This window comes from Gigantopelta aegis, chromosome 10, assembly GCF_016097555.1.
Source record: "Gigantopelta aegis isolate Gae_Host chromosome 10, Gae_host_genome, whole genome shotgun sequence".
Lineage (NCBI taxonomy): Eukaryota > Metazoa > Mollusca > Gastropoda > Neomphalida > Peltospiridae > Gigantopelta > Gigantopelta aegis.
In genome coordinates, this window is record NC_054708.1 from 15,951,402 (window position 1) to 15,971,995 (window position 20,594).

The 20,594-nt window shown below is 39.8% G+C and overlaps 1 protein-coding gene across 1 annotated transcript in view; it reads right to left on the reverse strand.

Annotated features, from left to right (window-relative positions):
• Positions 1-2,138: 2,138 nt before the first annotated feature.
• LOC121383495 overlaps positions 2,139-20,594 on the reverse strand; it is a 41,880-nt gene continuing 23,424 nt past the window's right edge. The window contains exons 11-13 of the mRNA XM_041513567.1: positions 14,478-14,693; positions 4,863-6,608; positions 2,139-2,647 (exon numbers count right to left, since the gene is read on the reverse strand). Of these exons, the coding sequence (XP_041369501.1) occupies positions 2,139-2,647; positions 4,863-6,608; positions 14,478-14,693 (2,471 nt within the window). The remainder of the gene's footprint in view (positions 2,648-4,862; positions 6,609-14,477; positions 14,694-20,594) is intronic.

The following is a 20,594-nucleotide window of genomic DNA, read 5'->3' on the forward strand; positions in this document are numbered from 1 at the left end:
ATGGCCATGGCAGCATATTAATGTTCTCGTTGTGTAGGAAATCCATTGTTACACGTGCCGTATGCGGCCTGGCATTGCCCTGCTGAGAGTTCTCTCTGTCGATCCAAAATGGGAAGCATGTGACAGCGAAGAATTTCATCCCGGTAGCGTACAGCTGTCAGGTTGCCTTGTATGAACACAAGTACACTTCTGCCGGTGTATGAGATGGCTCCCCACATCATGACACTCCCTCCACCGAATCTGTCAACTTGGGCAACGCTGTTGTTGGCAAAACGTTCATTGCGGCGTCTGTAAACACATTGTCATCCATCACGTTGCTGAAGGAAACATGATTCATCGCTGAACCATACTCGCTGCCAGTTTCCCCAAGTTCCACCCCTGTACATTCGTGCACCAGCAAACACATTAAATGTCGATGTTGCGACAATTGTAAACAATGTCAGTAATGTGGATTGAATGTCACTATATTTGGCAGTGGCAGACTCGTTAACTAGCAGAATGACAGTGGCATCACGTCACTAATGAGGTTTAGCACTGAAACATACACAGTGATGTAACACAATAATGTCTTGTGATAAATATTTGACCAATCAAGATTATAAGAAGCGATATCTCCCAGAATAATATCTCAAATTATGGTGCCAGCGATATCTCCTACAAAAGCCTTTAATGGATGATAAGAAAAGATATCCCAAATGTGGTTTGAGGGTATTCAATTGAGCCCAGAGTAGGTTGGAATCGGAAATTTAAAATGAAATCATATTCATTGTCACTCGCTAAAGCTTGTGACAACTGAAAATTATTCACTCGTGAAAAATAAACGTGATATGAAATGGAAGCTCATTTAATATCCTCTTATTATTTTTGTGTAACCAACAAATGGATTATGTACATATTCAATTTACAGAGGCCTGATGGATTAAAGTTCCTTTTCAAATTAATTTAATTTAGTTTAATATATTTTAACATTTCACTGTCGAAATTTTGGTAAAATAAAGGTGTTCTAAATTAGAAAATGATGATTGTAATATAATTTACAACATATTAGGAATATAAATCTATTTGGGTTTTATCATCACGAAAGTACTAGTTACGTTGAAAATTACTACCCTTTTGTATGTTTTAAATGAGTGCATATGACATGTCCGTTACTCTTAAAAATGTGTGTTATAAACTGAAAAATATAAGTACATTTGTTGTGAAACCTGTTAAGAAGTCAAAGTGAATATACATGTACTAGAACATAGTTGTAATGTGTAGAATGAATTTGGCAAAACAAATCCGATTCGCGCCAGGATTCACGCAAGCATAAAACATCCGAACCTATCTGGATTTGTGTAAAATATTTCCACAAATTTAGTAAATTGAATAATCAGTGAGTAAAATGTTACAGAATTAAAAAATAAAATAAAATAAAAAATAGTCCCAAACGACTTTTAATGTAAATGCACCTGTAATAAGCGGTTCACCTGTCTAAAGTGGCCAGTGGCCACCTAAATCGAATCCCAAATCGCTAAAATACCTGTACTATGAGGCCACAGTAAATGTTTATTATTATATAAAATGGACATTTTAACCACAGCGACAAGGTGCAGTAAACAACAGATGTTCACATCTTCAGGAATACTACTACCCATTAAGTCCCGACATCTCTACTGTTTATCATTCAATTAAGAAAGTATGACTCTGGAATGCATCCAATTGCCTCTGGGTATAAGGCTAAGCTTGGCATTTGTATATTCACTTACTATGACAATACACAACATGAAGTAGAAATTAATTAATTAAATAGAGAAAAAAACAACTAAGTTATTGAGAACGGTTAAATTAATACATTCCAATTACCTTATTTCTGAAGGAGGCGACATGTTAAAAGTGGATTTATAGTCAACTTTAAAGCACACAACCATTGATTAGCAGTACAGACAGCAAAAAAGAGAGAAGAAACAAACAACAAATGTTTTAAAGACTGTATATGTAGCAACCTGTAATCAGTGGCCACCTGTCTTAATTAAGCAGTCACTTTTCTTTACTCCCTTGTGTGACCACTTAAGACAGTTTTGACTGTACATGCATTTCTCAATCTTAAATATATGTACATTGTATGTAATATATAATATATAACTGTGTATGTAATACTAACGTTTTGGTGCCGTAGCTGGCTTTACATATGAGCCTCCAAAGGTCCCACCATACGAGGTCAAAGAGCTTTTATCTTCCATATGCATATTGTGATTTCCAAACACCTGCTTTCCTGCTGCTATGAAAAAGTTGACTGTGTTTATACTCATGTCTGTCAGGTAAATCACACGCACACTGCTGGCTGGAAAGTCTTTAAAATATTCTTTGATAGCTTGAACAATTTCATTTGTGGCTTCAGGTACTGGATAGTGATATATGCCACAGCTCAGGGCAGGGATGGCTATAGATGTAAAGTTCTTCTTATCTGTTTCTTGGAGACTGTTAATAATAGCGTCACTCAACAAGTCCTCTTCACCTTTTCTTCCTCCGGACCATACAGGACCCACCGCATGGACTATCAACTTACAGGGTAGATTGCCTGGCTGTGAGATGGCCACTGCACCAACTGGTACACGTCCATGCCTGGAAACATAGTTGTTACATTCCCTCTGAATAGAATCGCCACCTGTAGAACACAAAATTTAATACAGGATATGAAAGCAAATTATGACTGACATGAACTAAGTTTTTGAAATATAAAATAAAGATTTCCAACTGTTTCTCTGCCTATATGTCTCAAGTAGATCTACTTAGATCAAAACAGGACTAATTAAACAGCGACTTACTAAGGTCAACGATAGACATTTTCCACACTATTATTTTGGCTTTACACACGATAAATATAAGATACTTTTTATGTTATATTTGACAAACAGTACCTGGATTTTTTCCTTTCATCTTTTAAAATTTATATTTTGGGTCAAATTGTGAATCAAAATCCCGGAAAACAATGTCAGTTGTGTCTGCTCAATATGGAACTCAGAACTATTTTGACAGATCGAGGGGTGAAGGTAAGTAGACCAGTTTTTTCCAGTTGTAAAGAAGCATAGTAACAGAGATGAAAGTGGGTTACAATTTTGTTTTTTAAATTTTAAATCCAGTACCGATACTTGTCAACCCTAAAATTTCCCCAAGTAAAAAGAAATTAAGACACTGTGATGCATTCTGCATTATTCTTGCAAATTATTTTCACCTGGGAAAACCCCCAGAAGTAAAATAGAAAACAATGTCATGAAGGCATCAAAATATGCAATGTGTTTGCTAACCTATGTACAGGTTACCACAAAACACAGATCTGATATAGCCTATAGGTTACCACACATTTATATTTCCATTATTACTATAAAACACCACAGACACACAAATACTTTGCTATTCATTCATACCACTGTTCTCAATGTAATGATAATGTAATGTAAAATGTAGGTGGTGTAGTTTTAGGTTAATAAGATTTTATGGTGACTGTTTTTGACTTGTGGTAACTTGAATGATTGCTCTCAACTTATTTTGATGCTTGATTCTCCAGTACATTTAATTCTTCAACATTTGGTCTATTCTGACAGTTAAATGGGTGTAACAATCATTTGAGCTGGACGGTATTGAAATTTTTGGTTCGGTATCAGTATCAGTATTTTTAGGGGTGATTTACTTCAGTATCAGTACGGTATTCGGTATCAACATTTAAAGCTGAGTATACCGAAAATACCACTTGCTATGGGTATAGGTATCGGTATTGTATCGATACCCACATTGAGTGGTATTTTCGGTATACTCGGCTTAAAATGCATGTCCGAATTAAGTCTTATCCGCTAATTTCATCTAAATAAAATTAATTCCATATACAAGGCCATCATCTCTCTTCTTTTTGCGTTCGTCAGATATATTGTTAGTGGTTTACTAAATGGCAGATAACATTTTTCAATACCAAGATTTCTGTATTTTGAAATTTGCTCAGTACGGTAAATCGGTACCGACATGATACCGATACCAAACAGTATATATGTTATACAGCCCAGCTCTAACAAAATTCCAATTGTTGCTCTCTAACTACGACCATTTAAAAATGTTCATATTGATCTATTGACTTCTTTAACATTGTTCATCTCTTCAGCAATGAAGACAACAATTTAAAACATTTTCCTAACATAATTTCCTTTGAGTAAACAATTGGCAAACGAATATTCAATTGGTCTTCATTTGCCTTTTTTTCTGTATAACATTAACAGAGCCTATCTGAGGTGGTACTATCACTTGGGTATCACTTGAGGCAGGAAAATCTAGTTGCTGCAATTAGTAACTAGTGTTATGAGCCAGTGTTATGGCTAAAAGACTTTTGATTTTTGTGAGGACTTGAATCTTGAATGTTTAGAAAAGTACAAGAGATATGTTGAATCAAAACACTTCTTATGATTAAACAGTGATGTTAAAACATGACCACTAGCTTTTAAGCACAGTATTTTAGAAGGTTATGTTTATTTTTCATTTTTAATAATCAGAGTGCTCCTAAAATAAATATTTCCATTTTCATTTCAGCTCGTCTCAAAAATTAAAGTGTTTATATATTTTTAACCAAGTTCTTAATAACCTTGACCTCACCATGGGGGTCACAGATATCATTTGGCATTAGGATGTTGAGATGAAAAACAATCCCTTGATGAACACTCATTTAATTATGAAGCCGTCAAGAGTTAGGAGCAATCAGAGAAACTTTAACTAAGCTTTAACCTTACTTAAACCAAATGTACACTAATAAGAACAAAATGAGAATACCATCACATGTAGACTGACATGCAATTTGTGTTAGACTTAACTGACTGAATCTGATGCACATGCAATCTTACCTTTGTCAACAATGGCCCTGGCCAAACCACCAATGTGATTCAGCCTCTCATTAGCTTCATTTACAATGACGTCAACTTTCATCCGAGTTATATCTCCTGCAACAAAACAGAGCTGTCGTTGTCCTGGCATACTGCATTTAGCTACAACATTTACACCTGCAACTGCAGCGGCAGTACTCTCCATCACATGCTGGCTGCCTACAGTCATTCTTTCACTGCTGTCAAAGGTTTTTTCAATAATGCACTTATTACTGGACCCCAAGGTAGCGACGAACTGAGTGCCTTTTTGCGACAGTAATAGTTTACGAATGCCAGGTCTTTTGTGTACAAACCTTTTCTGATCCACCTTATTGGCTAAATCTTGTAAAGCTTTTATCGATGAGTCCACGCCATATTTTGTAGCCTTGATGGTAAATTCCTTACTCATACGAGAGTAACTGATTTGTACTTGCATACTTTTCAGATAGGATGCTATTTTACTGATGTCGTTATCACAATGATTTTGCAAAAAACGCTGGATGCCTGCTGGAAATTTGACGGTTTGCTCAAAGATGGTATTTTCTGAAAAAAAATTAATGACATCCTCTGCTGCAGCAGCAATGATGTCATCTGTGGCAATAATGACAACCTGGCTGTTGTCAGGTTCTGGGATGATTTTTATCATCTCTCCATACCTCTTTGATAGTTCAGTTGTAAGTTTAAACCATCCATCTGATGACAACAGAATAATAGCTTCAGGAACAAGTGGGTGTATGTTCTGAATAACAGACTTCTTAATCATCTGAGCCACTCCAACAGCATCACTGTCACTGAATGCTAGTATTGTCACCTCTGTCGGAGTGATCTCCCAAACGCCTACCAGGCTCTTACTTTTCATTTTCTTCACAATGTGATCTCGAACACTCTTCTTATCAGCTAACTGTAATTGACCATGAGAAAAATTCTGTACTTTGGAATAGGTGGTGTTTTGAAGTGACTCATACATTTGAACTTGTGCTTTTTTAACATCTCCAACAATTCCTTGAAATGATATTTCAACTTTTGGTATCTTGATATTTACATTCAACCCAGGAAACTTGTTCATCATATCTTTTGGAAAACCACTGGTAAGAAGCAGACGCAGTTGAATTAATTTTACTTTGTTGATAGTCTCGGATACTGTCTGTTTTTTCCTTTTAAAGTCATCTTCCACTTTCTTCACCAATGAATTCACTTCTTCAGCCATCTTTTTACCAAATTTAGCATATCCTACCACAACTATTGATGACTGATCCTTGTAAAGGAACATGCTTGCTCCCTCTGTATGCTTAGCATCTATTCCTTTTTCAACCTCATCCCAAATGTCATTGAGAACTTTGATTTTCTTCACTTCTAACAGACTTAAAAATTCCTTCAATGCAGTTTCAGCATCAGTTTTCCAGGTGCGAGACAGGCGACGAGCATCTAGCACCTCTGTTGTAAGAGAACACTTAAGTTCAACTGCAGAATCATCACCAGTCACCCAGGTTAACTCAGAATGGCAATGTTTCAACTCTTTTAAAAGGCATTCCCTTGATGAATTGGACTCTCTAATAAATTTTATCTTGTGTTTATCAAGATTTTTAACTTGCAATGAATCTGGCATTTTAAACCAGATCGGGTCGCACACTTTCCCTCCCACACCAAGGCATTCGTGGTAAATGGAAACATTCAGTTCGGCACCCTCAAGCTTGTGACCTTTACCGTAATCAAGAATTTGATCAATAACTGAAAAATATAAGAAGAGAAAATACAAATGGTGGATTTTAAAATTTACACATTTCATTTGACTAAATTTTGTTAACTAGTGTTGGAAATCAGTTGAAATTTTATCATCAATCATTGGTTAAAATAGGTTTGCACCAACCAATCTACTTTCAATTAAACTATTAGTTAGAATTATACTAAATATCAGTTAGAATTATACTAACTGGGTAATTCCGTGCCAACTCAACCAGAGCTCCCCGGGTGACTATCTCTGATTTTGATAAAATTTCACTCATTTGTACATCCATATAAATGATGGACGCATGCAAAATTTTGGGACCAAATTCTTATTAGTTTTGAAATTATGGTTGATAAAATGTAGGGCCTGTCGTCCCATTTTTGGCACTCGTGACTATGTCAAGTGGTTTCGGGCTATTTTGGGATGCTAATAACTTTATTTATTTTAAAGATATTGAGCTGTTATATGTTATTATAATGAAAAACCTAGATAATGGCAAGGACATAAGATTTAATTGTATTCTGTGATATTACTAAAGCCTTTCATAGGGTACATGCATGTCATAAAGGTTTAATTCTTAAACTAATGAAATATGGTATCTGTGATAATCTTCTTAATTGGTTCAGCAGTTATTTGTCCGAAAGGAAACAAAGAGTAAAACTTGATGGTTACTTCTCAAATTGGAGGAATATCAATGCTGGAGTACCACAGGTATATATACTTGGGCCATATCTTTTCTTAATATTCATAAATGATCTAGTAGACAATGTATCTAATAAAATAAAATAATTTGCTGATGACACCTCTCTTTATTGCATTGTCAATGACCATACTTCTACAGCCGAAACACTAAATGAAGACTTAGAATCTATACATGAGTGGTCAACTAGCTGGGGAGTTGAATTTAGTATAACTAAAACCAAATCAAAGTTATTCACGAGAAAAGTACATATTGATATTTCTAAGCTATATCTTAATGGAATTCCTCTTCATAATGTAACCTCAAAAACATCTAGGGTTTACTTTAAACTCCAATGGTAGATGGACAGATTATATTAATGACATATATACTAAAGCTTGTAAACGACTTAACATTCTACGTATGTTAAAATATAAATTAAATAGAAATTCCCTAACTAAATTGTATGTTGCATTTATAAGACCAATCTTAGAATATGGTAATATAATTTGAGATAATTGTACAGCTGAAGAATCCAATACAAAAGGCGAAACACCTCAATATCTACTGGATAAAATCTTGCCATATGTTAATCCCACTAATCGTTTTACACTCAGAAATCAACGTCCATTCACTCCACCAATATGCCATACTAATTCATATAAAAACAGCTTTATTCCTAATACTTTGGAGTTATGGAATGATCTTGACAGTTTAACTCAAAATGAACCATGTCTGCGTACCTATAAAAAATTAATAAAAAGGGAAATCCCAATCCTTCATCTACTCTCTTTCTTTGTGGAAATTGTAAATGTAACATTATTCATTGTCAGCTTCGTAACTATGCTAGCAACTTAAACTATCATTTATTTTTAAGCCATCTTTCTTTCAGCCCAAGCTGTGCATGTGGAGATAACTGTGAAGATAATTTTCATAATTTTTATGTCTGCCCCCTGTTCATCAGACAAAGATATGATTTATTTGCATTGTTATGGAATTACCTTGATATCTTAGACATTGATCTACTACTATCCGGGTCGATAAACCTACCAATTGAAGAAAACAATTTAATTTTTAAAGCAGCACATAAATATATAGCTGAAAGTAAGAGATTCAAGTTGAACTAACTTATTATTCCGATTTTACTGCCCCATATAAGGTTAGCTCCAACAATAGGATCATTACTATTATATTTTTTCTTGGCTATCCCATTTCTATTTTATCTACTCTCTACCTTTTATTACTATATATTAAAAAATATTAATTATGTTAAATATTTTATGCCAATGGACATTGTTATTATGTTTTATATATAGGATTATGAATATTGTCTGATGTCCATCTTGTTTAGGAGAGCACTTATATAGGCTCTGCCTGTTGTGCAATCCTTTTGATTCTCTTTTGATCAATAAAATATCTCAAAACAAAAAACAATTTTCAGGACACAGTACTGAATACTGGTACTTTTTATACATATATGGGAGTTAAAATTCATAACTTTTATTCTTTCTTTTTTTTGTATATTATTTATTCCATTACGTAAAATATAATTATATATACAGTTTGGGTGTTTTTTTCGCTGGTCAATGTCATGTGATCAAACTTTTTTCTTCTTTTATCTTTTGATGTTTATCGTTTCACGTTCATGATTCAAGATAAAAATATACAAACACCACTATGATTTAAAAAAAAAAAAAACATATTGGCAAATATCGACTTATAAATAATTTTTATTTTTATTCCTTTCTCTTTTTTTCTCCCTCTACCCCCCCTCCCCCCCGTAGTGATGACATCACGAGGGACCGATTGACAATTTTATTTCCCCCCCACCCCTGATTATACGTGTGTATATATATATATATATATATCAGGGCTCGTGCTGTCGGTAGCCAAATTAGCCATTGGCTAATTTTTACAAAAAATGGCTAATAAAATTTGCAAGTGGCTAAAAGTTTGGCTAAGCCATTTTCTGTCTTCTGATGTGAACAAACGGTTACATAATCTATCCGACACCTCAAACATAATAATAATACGAAATATTCAATTAGCGTAATAGCGATCTCACGACCGGTAACAAGAAATGGTGTCATGCAGAATTCAGCGTAGGCCTTATAATGTATGCTTATTTTAATAATCACGGTTATTAATTTTAACGGCATGCATTCAACATGTATGACAGCAATGTCTGGAAGATCTGTAACTTGTTATTTTTACTTTGTAAAATCTTTGAACCAAAGTAATAAAAACAGCCCGACAATGCATGTCAATTTTAATACACATGCCAGTTCAGGGCCGAAAGACATGTAGGCTATCTCAAGGGCCGAGTTCAGCCAGACCGAGCGAAAACAAAACGTTCTCTAGACTGGTTTGTGCACTTCATGTTAAACCAAATGGACATGACGAACACCAATCAAATAGTTTGCGAACGTTAGGAAGAACGTTCGTTGGCTGAACTGAGGACAGCTCTCGGTGCGACTATACGTCACGCTTCAGAGTCAGCCGACACCCGCGTGTCAAGAGACATCGTTGCGGACCATAAACAATATGATTACGCAAAAGTAAATCTTGATGTAAATTTGTAGAAAAACAATAGTTGTTCGCATCAATGAATACCTAATTGCAGTTTTTGTTTATTCCTTTGTCTTTGTTAATTTCGTACCCATGGTCGAGAGCACACATGCAGATCACGATCGCGGGAAATGAACATGCAGTATTTATACAAATTGCAGTTAAATGTACACTGAATAAAAGTAGTTTACAATAATCATATTTGTTAGATAATTTTAGCTATAAATTTTTTAGACTGTGAGGTGACATTTAATAAGTTAGCTGGATTTTAAAAAGACCGTAAATTTTAATTTTATTAACGTTTTGTTTTTTTTGTTTTTAAATAAATGGAGTATACTGTGAAGTCGGCATTCTTAGCCGAGGTATTTTGCAAGCAGAAATCACAATAAGCATTTAACACGACGCTGAAATCAACAGCAACAACATGGCACAAATTATGAAATTGTTTGGGGTGGAGAATTGAGGGGTCACTTAAAAAAAAAAAAAAAGATTCAAATTAACATAAAGATTGCTAGTTAAAGAAATAATAAACATCCACCCACCCCCATATTTCTGTATGTTTGTTAATTTAATGTCATAGGCCTTAGAAGTGGGGGTGGGTGTATGGGGTACTGGCTTCAAACTCTGAAGATAATGCATAACCCCATCCCCACCACACCTCACTCCCGCTGAAAAATTGAAGTAATATATTAACTGCCCCTACCCCCATTGAGGTTTTGTTATTCCTATTTATTCCAGTTTGTACACAATTAGCTGAAAAAGATACATTTCCGTATTCATATATAAATACTCTATACAGTACTGCGTAAAACAAATTTGGCTAAAGCATTTTCAATATGTCTAATAAAAATTCCATTTGGCTAATATTTTGGCTACAGGTATTTTTGATCCAGGGTAAGCCCTGTATATATATATAAGGAGCCCATCGGTTGGACGAGGAACGTCAAGTGGGCGCCGGGACTCAGCAGACGATTCCCGCTCTCTTGCGACCAACCTTCAAAAGGGACAAACGCTACATTCACAGTTATTAAACTGTGAGTACCCAAAATTACATATCTTTAATCACTGGCTAAATTTACAATAATGGTGCTGCGAGCAGCCGTGTTTGAATCTGATAGGTTGTAAAAAAAAAAAAAATTATAAAAAAAAAAAAAAAAAATTAAATAAAAAAAATTCTGTATATGGGCCTCTAATTTTTTTTATACAAATTTTAAGTTTATTAAATTTCTAATTGGCCACCATATTGGATTTTTATAAAATTTTGATCACTTTTAGAGAAATTTTATTTAATTTCCCTGCGGGGTACTCGGAGTTATTCTTTACTGATTAGTGATTGGTACTCATCGTTGTCCCTTTTATATTTTTGACTTTGTCGTATTTCGGACTGGTAATGTGGTAATTTTTATTTTTTGGTACGGTTCAAAATTAATTGTTTGAATTTGGGGAAATAAAGATACTTTTTTGATACTCCGAAATACTTTGTGTTTTTCCTTGCGTTTGCCTGGGAACGTGGTTGTTATAAAATCACTTCCCGGTATGTATTTTTATGATGGGGTGATTAGCCCGCAAAATATTTCATTGCTCACCCCGCCAAGCTCTGGGTACGTCGACTGCAGCTCTATGTATCACCGCGTGGGAAGCAACATGTCCGGTACTGTTGAAGGGGGGACACCATTAAGGGGTGGTTCTACCCCACGTCCAGAGGGGAGTAACCCAACCAGGGGCGATCTTGATCAGTACCCTTAGGGTGGTTACCCGAATAGGGGTGGTACTTTTTCAAGCCCAAAAAAGGGTAACTCGACTAGGGGCGATCTAGATTCTTGCCCAGAGGGGGGTTACCAGAAAATGGGGGGTATCATTTCACACCCAGAGGGTGGTTACCCGAATAGGGGTGGTACTTTTTCAAGCCCAAAAAAGGGTAAATCGACTAGGGGTGATCTAGATTCTTGCCCAGAGGGGGGTTACCAGAAAAGGGGGGGTATCATTTCACACCCAGAGGGGGTTAACCCAAATAGGGGTGGTCTTGATTCTTACCCAGAGGGTGGTTACCCATCATGGGGTGGTACTATTTCACACCCAGAGGGGGGGTGACCCGACCACGGGCAATCTTGCTTCTTACCAAGAGGGGGATAACCCGAACGGGGGTAATTTTGGTCCGCCCTCAGAGGGTGGTTACCCACAAAGGGGTGGTTCAATTCCATACCCAGAGGGGGGTATCCAGAGCAGGGACAGTCCCATGTCTTATCCAGAGGGATTTAACTCCCAAAGGGGTGGTACTATCATTTACCCACAGGGTCGTCTCCCGTATCGCCAAGGAGGGGGTGACATAGAAAGGGGTGGATTCCATTTTCACCCAGAAGAGAGGTTCCCAGTAAGGGGGGGGGGGGTGTGCCAGAGGGAAAGGTGTTTTCTTTCAATAAGAAAGTGGAGCACGACTTGGGGAAGATATAAGAGACTGGGCAGACCGGGTGGTAGTTCTGGCAAATAGAGCATTTCAGGAACTGCCCGATGATTTTGTCAGGGATGTAATGATGTTGCAGCGGCACATCATTTGTGTAATGCAAACCCCCGGAATCTAGATGAGGCTATGGACACTTCGTTGAGGTGGCAGTGCACCAATGCAGCACTGAATGCTTGTTCTGCCCAGCATGTGTCGTGCATTGAGGTGGGTGGTAGCCCATTAGAGGAAGATAATTTAAGGAACATGTTGGATTTTTTGCCCAATAGAGTGGATGAACTGTCCATCGGCGGGCAGCGTGTGGCTCAGACGAGTGTCGGTAAAAACACGGGTACCCTTGGGCGGGAGACGTCTACTGTCCCCCACTCGGCTATAGAGTAACTGGAAAAATTGGTGGAGCACCTGCTGATCGAAGTAGCCGAGTTAAAGGGGCGGAGAGCAAGTAGCCCAGGGGGTGACAGGTCCCATTGGGGTAATAACACTAGGGGGCAGTTCCAACCTAGGGAGAGGTCACCCTCAGTGGGTAGAAGGGAGGGGTCTCCTTCACCACAGGGAAGGAAAGAGTGCCTCCTAGGTGTTACCTTTGCAATGAGGTGGGACACTTTCGAAGGGAGTGTCCACAGTGGAGAGGGACTAAGTCGTTAAATGGGAAGGGGCTGGGTCAGTAGGCCTTAACCCAGTCCAAGGGAGTAGGAAGTACCTCTAGCAGGTATGGTACCGTCGGGTACCGGGTGCAGGGCTGTCGGCACCAAGAGGGTGGCTGGCAGTTCTGTAGGGAAGAAATCTGTAAGTTGGGGGGGGGGGGGGGTGAGGTATGTACACGCCAGTGGTCGGCATCCGCCCAGAATCCAACTGTACAGAAAGATCAGTGTATCATTATCATGCCAGAAGACCAGAGCCCTGGGGAAGGGGTTAAGGGTCAAAACACTAAAGTCGATGTAGCCTTGGGGGAGAAAAGCCAGGATAGGGTTACAGGTAGTGACCAGGAGATGGGTATGGTCTCTGCAGAGTTGGTTACAAAAAACTGTCGACGTAGCAGGGGCAGCACCTGGAATGGGGGTGGCTGCAGAAAATGTGGGCGTGACAGTGGGGATAACAGGTGAGGTGGCTGAAAAGGACCACCTCACCTGAAAAGGAAGGGTTAGCATCGAGAGGGTCACGTGTAGATCAAACTGTCGAAGATGGGATGACCTTGGAGAATAGCCGAGATAGGGTTACGGTGGGGGGTAACCAGGAGGAGGATGTAGTTGTAGGGACTGTTGATGTAGTGATGGTAGCACCTAAAAAGGGGGTGGCTGCGGGAACCATGGACGTGGCAGTTAAGGCGACGGGAATGGTGGCTGAAAAAGAGGGGTAATTTTCGACAGTGGTGGTCAAGGTAGTGAACCAGCGGGTAAAGGCACCTTCTGGGGGAGTAGTTGACGATTTTAGGGACCGCCCCAAATAAGGGGGCTGTTCCTAGCACCGGAATAGCTGGTAATAATACAGTGAGTGAAACTATTAGAGATTGCTCAGAGAGCAGTGATGTTTCAAATGTAGTGATTACTAGCAGGGACAGCCCAGGGGTGGGTGATGTTCCGGATATGAACAAATTGGTAGTAGAAGAAAGGAAGGTATAGGTACCTCTTGACTCAGGGAGGGGAGAGTCTCTGGGAATTTGTCCAATGGAAGGGCAGATAATGGGGGAGGCTGTGGGGACAGAGAAAGGGGAGGCAATGCCAGTTATCAGACTTAAACCTGTAAGCGCTGGGCCTATGTTCTCTGTACCTGTCATTGTAAATGGGTGCGCTGTAACTGCCACAGTAGACACCGGGGCTGAGGTTAACATTATTGCTGACCGAATCTATGATAGCATGACGACTAAGCCTAAGATTATTCGGACTGTAACCCTGAATACCGCAGGCAGGGAAATGAAAATGGAAAGAATTGTTGTTGGTCCCGTGACATTGACACTGGGAGATACCCACTTTCAGTCCAAAATGTATGTATCCCCAATCGAGGATGATATGTTGTTGGGCTTAGACTTTTTGAGAGCCTGTAATGTAAAGTTGGATTTACAGGCAAGTGCACTAACTGTTGGGTGAAAACCCATTTCTATGATTTTTGGATTGGTTGGTCAGTCGCCAGTGGTGGCGAAGGTTAAGGTGCTAGAAAAGGTGGTGATACCACCAAATTCGGCGAAACATTTCGACTGTAGTGTGAGCCGAAGTATGCCCGCATTTGTGGTGAAGCTGAGCACGGAATGTGTGTCGACATTAACAATGATGCCATATACGTTCCATGCAGCAGGCGACAAGGCTGGGGTGTGTCTGGTGAATTTGGGTGATAGACCAGTAACATTCCAGGCACAGCAGGTTGTGGAGCATGCTATGGAAGCAGCACCTGTGGAAAAATCACAAATTGCCACTGTTACAGTAAAAAGGCTGAAAAAAACTCAGCGTGAAAAACAAGTTGTACCTGAATTTTTGAAGGAAATGTACGACAACTCCTGTAAAGAGTTGAACTCTGAACAGGCGGAAAATTTGGCCACTTTACTAGTTGAGTACCAGGATGTGTTTGCACAGAGTGATTTTGACTTTAGCTCATTTACCACAGTAGAGCACGAGATAGATACTGGTAATGCCCGGCCTATCAAGGAAAGAATGAGGCGAACACCCCAATGTTTTGTAAATGAGGAAGAAGCTCATTTGCAGAAAACGTTAGATGCAGGAATAATTCAGCCATCTGCATCTGAATGGGCTTAACCGGCCTCGGTGGCGTCGTGGTAGGCCATCGGTCTACAGGCTGGTAGGTACTGGGTTCGGATCCTAGTCGAGGCATGGGATTTTTAATCCAGATACCGACTCCAAACCCTGAGTGAGTGCTCCGCAAGGCTCAATGGGTAGGTGTAAACCACTTGCACTGACCAGTGATCCATAACTGGTTCAACAAAGGCCATGGTTTGTGCTATCCTGCCTGTGGGAAGCGCAAATAAAAGATCCCTTGCTGCTAATCGGAAGAGTATCCCATGTAGTGGCGATAGCGGGTTTCCTCTCAAAATCTGTGTGGTGCTTAACCATATGTCTGACGCCATATAACCGTAAATAAAATGTGTTGAATGCGTCATTAAATAAAACATTTCTTTCTTTCTGAATGGGCTTCTGCTCCCATACTGATCCGTAAATGGGATGGAGGGGTGCGGTGGTGCATTGATTATCGAAAGTTGAATGAGGTCACTTTCAAAGACGTGTACCCGTTACCACTGATAGATGAGTGTTTAGACACCTTGTCTGGAAATATCTGGTTTTCTAAAATGGATGCTAATTCAGCATATTACCAGATTGGTGTTAAAGCAGAGGACCGGAAAAACCCAGCTTTTGTAACAAAGTATGGACCTTTTGAGTTTGTACGCATGGGCTTTGGGCTGTGTAACATCCCAGTGACGTTTGCCCGAGCCATGAACTTGGTTTTGCAAGGGTTAACGTGGAATGTGGCAATGGCATTCTTGGATGATATTTTGGTCATGGGTAAGGACCAGGGGGATCATTTGACTAATATGCGGTCAGTCTTTGACAGATTTTGTGAATATGGTCTGAAGTTCAAACCCCAAAAGTGTAAATTGTTTCAAACAAAGGTGGAATTTCTGGGTAGAGTGATAGGTCCCAACGGGGTAGAGATGGGTACTGGATATGTCGACAGTGTTTGGGAGTGACCCATTCCCCGGTGTACAAGGGAGGTAGAAAGTTTTTTGGGCTTTGTCAATTATCATCGCAATTTCATAGCTAACTTTGCTGAAATTGCAGTCCCCTTGTACGAGATCACGGGTAAAAAAGCATTTATGTGGGGACCTACCCAGGAGGCTGCTTGGGTTAAGCTAAAAGAGGCACTAGTGTCCACTACGGTGCTAACGTTGCCCAACACAGACGACCCATTCATTCTTGATACGGATGCATTGGACAAGGCAATAGGGGCAGAGTTGTCTCAGCTGCAGAACGGCACTGAGAGAATGGTTACTTATGCCAGCTGTAGGCTAACCTCGGAACAGAAAAAAATACTGTACTACCCGGAAAGAACTGTTGGCGGTGGTAAAGTTTACCCGTCAGTTCCACCACTATCTGCTGGGTAGGAGGTTCTTTGTAAGAACTGACCACAACAGTTTAACCTGGTTGTTAAACTTTAAGCAACCGCAAGGTCAATTACCCCGATGGTTAGAGGAACTGGGTCAATATAATATGCAGATTCAACACCGACCTGGTAAGCAGCACATGGACGCCGATGTCTTGTCAAGACTGCTGGTATCACAACCGTGCCCAGAATTTAAGGCTAAAAGAATTACCTTGTGGGGGCTGCAAGTATAGTGTATGAGCCAATGACAATTGGGGCTAGTTTTTTGACAATGTGGACAATGCAGTGCCTTTAGCTACCAGGGTGGATTAACCGCCACTGGTATGGCGGGTGGATTAACTGCCACTGGTATGGCAGGTGGTTTCCGCTGTGAATGAGAGTGCATCAGTGGTGCAGAGTTTCTCACTGGAGATATTGAGTTTGACCCCCAGCCACAGAGTACGGGGCCATTGTATACACACATAGATGTGGGCATGGTCCCTAACAAAGTGCTGTCAGTAAATACTACTGAGGACAGTTCGGGTGATAATTCCTTTGTGGGGTACTCGGCTGACCAGATGAAGGAAAAGCAGCGGGAGGATTGTGGTTTGAGACAGGTTATCCAATGGTTGGAAACTCAGGTAGTACCCAGTGAGGCAGAATTGTTTCTTGGCGACCGTGAATCCAAGTGCTATTGGATTAACCGGGACACATTTCATTTAGATGAACGTGGGGTCCTGTACAAACAGATTGAGGATGATTCTGGGAACAGAGAACTGCTAGTTGTGCCCCATTCCTTATGGCGAGAGTGGCTCAGGGTAAATCACGACATTCCAGCATCGTGACACCAGGGCATGGAATGTACCAAAGGTAGGATGCATGCCCGGTATTACTGGTATGGTATGTAACGGGCTGTAAAAAACTTTGTGTTTACCTGTGTATAGTGCAACCATTGTAAGAAGGGTAATAGGAAGGCGAGATGTCCCATGAAACAATTTCATGCTGTGGCTCCTATGGAGAGGGTGCATCTTGATTTCCTGGGGCCATTACTCAAGACTGAAAAAGGTAATGAGTATGTACTAATGATGGTAAACCAGTTTACAAAGTGGATAGAGTGCATACCCTTGTCATCCCAGACAGCTGAGGTGACAGCAAGGGCAGCTATCAATGAGTTTTTCTCGAGATTTGGATACCGTTTTGAAATATTTACTGATCAGGAGAGAAATTTTGAGTCAGAGTTATTTCAAGGTGTGTGTAAATTGCTCCATATTCATAAGGCCTGAACCACGCCCTACCGTTCATCTGCCAACGGACAGGTCGAATGGTACAACCGTACACTCATGGATGCTGTTCGATGCTATATTGACAAATCTCAAACCCGGTGGGATGATAACCTGGCTCAGTTGGCAGGAGCTATACACTCTGCGGTAAACCGCCATACAGGTTACACTCCTAATCACCTTATGCTGGGTAGAGAGGTCAATCAACCTGCAGATCTCATGTTCAGGCCTCCTGTCGGGGAGCAGCTGCCACATGTTGATGAGTATGGATTTGGAGTATTTTAGAAGAACAGTCCAAAAATAAATAAGAGAAAGAAGAGAGGATCGGATTATTTGATAATATTTAAAAAAAGAAAGTAATTTCGACATGAACTTTTGAACGAAGGTCTAAAAGTTTAAAGTCCGATCTACATGTCCACGTTGAGTGGCCTTGTTAAGGCCGTTAGGGTGCACAGCTTGTAGGGACGAGATGGGTTGCATCCTGTCAAGAAAACCCTTAGATTGACAGTCAATAGACGTTGAAGGTGTAGTGCTGTGCTGAAATACAGATCTTTAGAACCCGGATCCATCTGAACAAGAGAGAGAATCAGACTAGGGTATAGTCCAGTCATCATGGGTTGGTATAGAGGTGCGGATGGGCCCGACTCCGGAGGATATGAGATGGTATCACAATAAAACAAAGTAAAGTCTAGAAAAGAGTAGTAGGGGCCGACCCTGTTTCCTATTTCTTCTTAGAGTGGGGCAGTCACTCTTCCATTGCTGCTAGAACAGGCTCGGATATGTAGAGACTAAACGTGAACAACCGTGGTGTTCTGCAAAATGGCCGTCATATGAGTCACGAAAAAAACAAGTCAACATAGTCAGATGGAGAAATGACGTGGAGGCAAGGAATCTCGCTAAAAAAGAATCCAATCTGGTGGTGCAGACTGTCAAAACGAGAAGCGTTCCAGTGTTCAATCAGTTCCAATGGCCGCATATATCCCAGTAGAAAACTTCACTTCTCTGACAAAAACAAGCGAAGTGAAGGATCCCCAAGTCAAGCTGCGAAAGCATGTGCAGTGTGCACAAGCGAAACAAACACGTCTTACCACGTCCAGACTGGGAATGAGAAAAGAATGAAAAGGGATTATGACCTGAGAACAGCAGAACACAAGTATTCCAAAGGAGACTATGTGTATGTGTTGGACACAGCTGTTCTTAAAGGGGAAAACAAAAAATTCAGCCCACCATGAAAAGGTCCTGGGATGACAAGGGAATGCATTTCCCCGTATCTGTACAAAGTACTGCTCCGAAACGGGGTGTCAGTGATCAACCATGACCGATTAAAATTGTGCAATGATCGGAGAGTACCACCATGGTTGGATCGGGCAAAAGGAGAGTTGTTGGGCCAGAAAAAGGAACCATCTACACAGGGGAGACAAACAAGGACTAAGACAGGGGCAAAAAGTCAAAAGACTTATTGTTTTTGTCTGGGGCCGTATACAAGTGAGTTCATGATCCAGTGTAACCGATGCAAAGAATGGTATCATGGTGTGTGTGTGGAGGTCACACCGGAAGAAAGTAGGAACATGAACCTGTATATCTGTCCCGTGTGTGGAGCAGACTCACCACAGTGAGTATAGTTGAAGGTGGTGGTGAGTAAGGTGTTTGTTCCATGTTGTTTCTTAGGATTGGTTCAGTTCTTTCATTATAATTGTCTTTTTCAGTAATTCGGCTTTGTTCTTTTAATTATGGTCAGGTTTGCATGGAACGGGTTCAATCCCGGCAGTGGCTGAGAACACCCTTCCATATCATTCATAATTACACATTCTAGTAATGTGATCTGTACTTGATCTAATTATTGTTTTTAATCATTTAATTTGGTAGGACAATTTTAATGATGGTTTTGTAAACAAGAGAATTAGGGTTAAACTTAAAAAAATTATTATATGCCTAATCTTAATGTTTTATTTCAGGTCTAACAATATTATCCAGTTAAATGTCTTTCAGGTGAATGGTTAGTGTTCAACATCCACTTGAGGAACTGTTAATTGGGTATGGAGACCTGTGGGTAAGTAATAATAGAAGATGTCCCAGGAAGGGGGGTTGGATTTTGAGTAACTGGGAAAAGACCTTAATTTTAAGGGGTCTCTTCTCAGGTAAGTACGTAATACTGGGAAGATAAAACAGGACATAAAATTGTATTTTTCCTGGCTGATGCGGACCTTTTCCATCCTTTTGTGAGGGGGAGGGAAGGTATCAGCCATGAAAAATCCTGTTTGATCTTGTGTTCCTTGGGGAGAGGGTCCCAAATAGTTAATTTTCAATTAACTATTACTAAGTTAAGGGATAGTTATTTAGTTTACGACTCTTTTTTTTATTAAGGATTTAATTAGGAGGCCAACATCATATAGGGCAAAATATGATGGACCAGTTTTTTGGTAGGTTCGTGTAATATAGTGTAAGATAGTTGCCTTGGTTGACGTTTTCATAAAAGGCAGAGTTGGAGGTTGGTTGGCTGTTTGACTTTTTGAAATATTTAACTTTTTAACTTTTGGGTGTTTAACTTCTTGAGTGTTATTCAAGGAATAGCTCTTGGTGTTTAATTACTAATATTCCTGGATGTGACTTTAACTGTGCTTTAATGCGTAACTATAATATACATGGAGATAACTTTGGCTGCTTTTCTGGATGCTGCCGCCGAATGGGCGGTGTTTTTTCACAGGTGTGACATGACTGTTTCTTTTGGGGGTTAGTTTTAACATATAACAATAGGGAACCTTGGATGTTTTCAAAGAACCTGTTTATTCATGGATGTTCATCGAATCCTGGCCCGAGTGAATCTGAGCCAGTACCCTGCTAAAGAAGTGTTCGATGTTCCCCGGAAATTCGGGAAGTGATCTCCTCTTCTATAAAATGGGGGAGAGTGTGGTGACTCGCG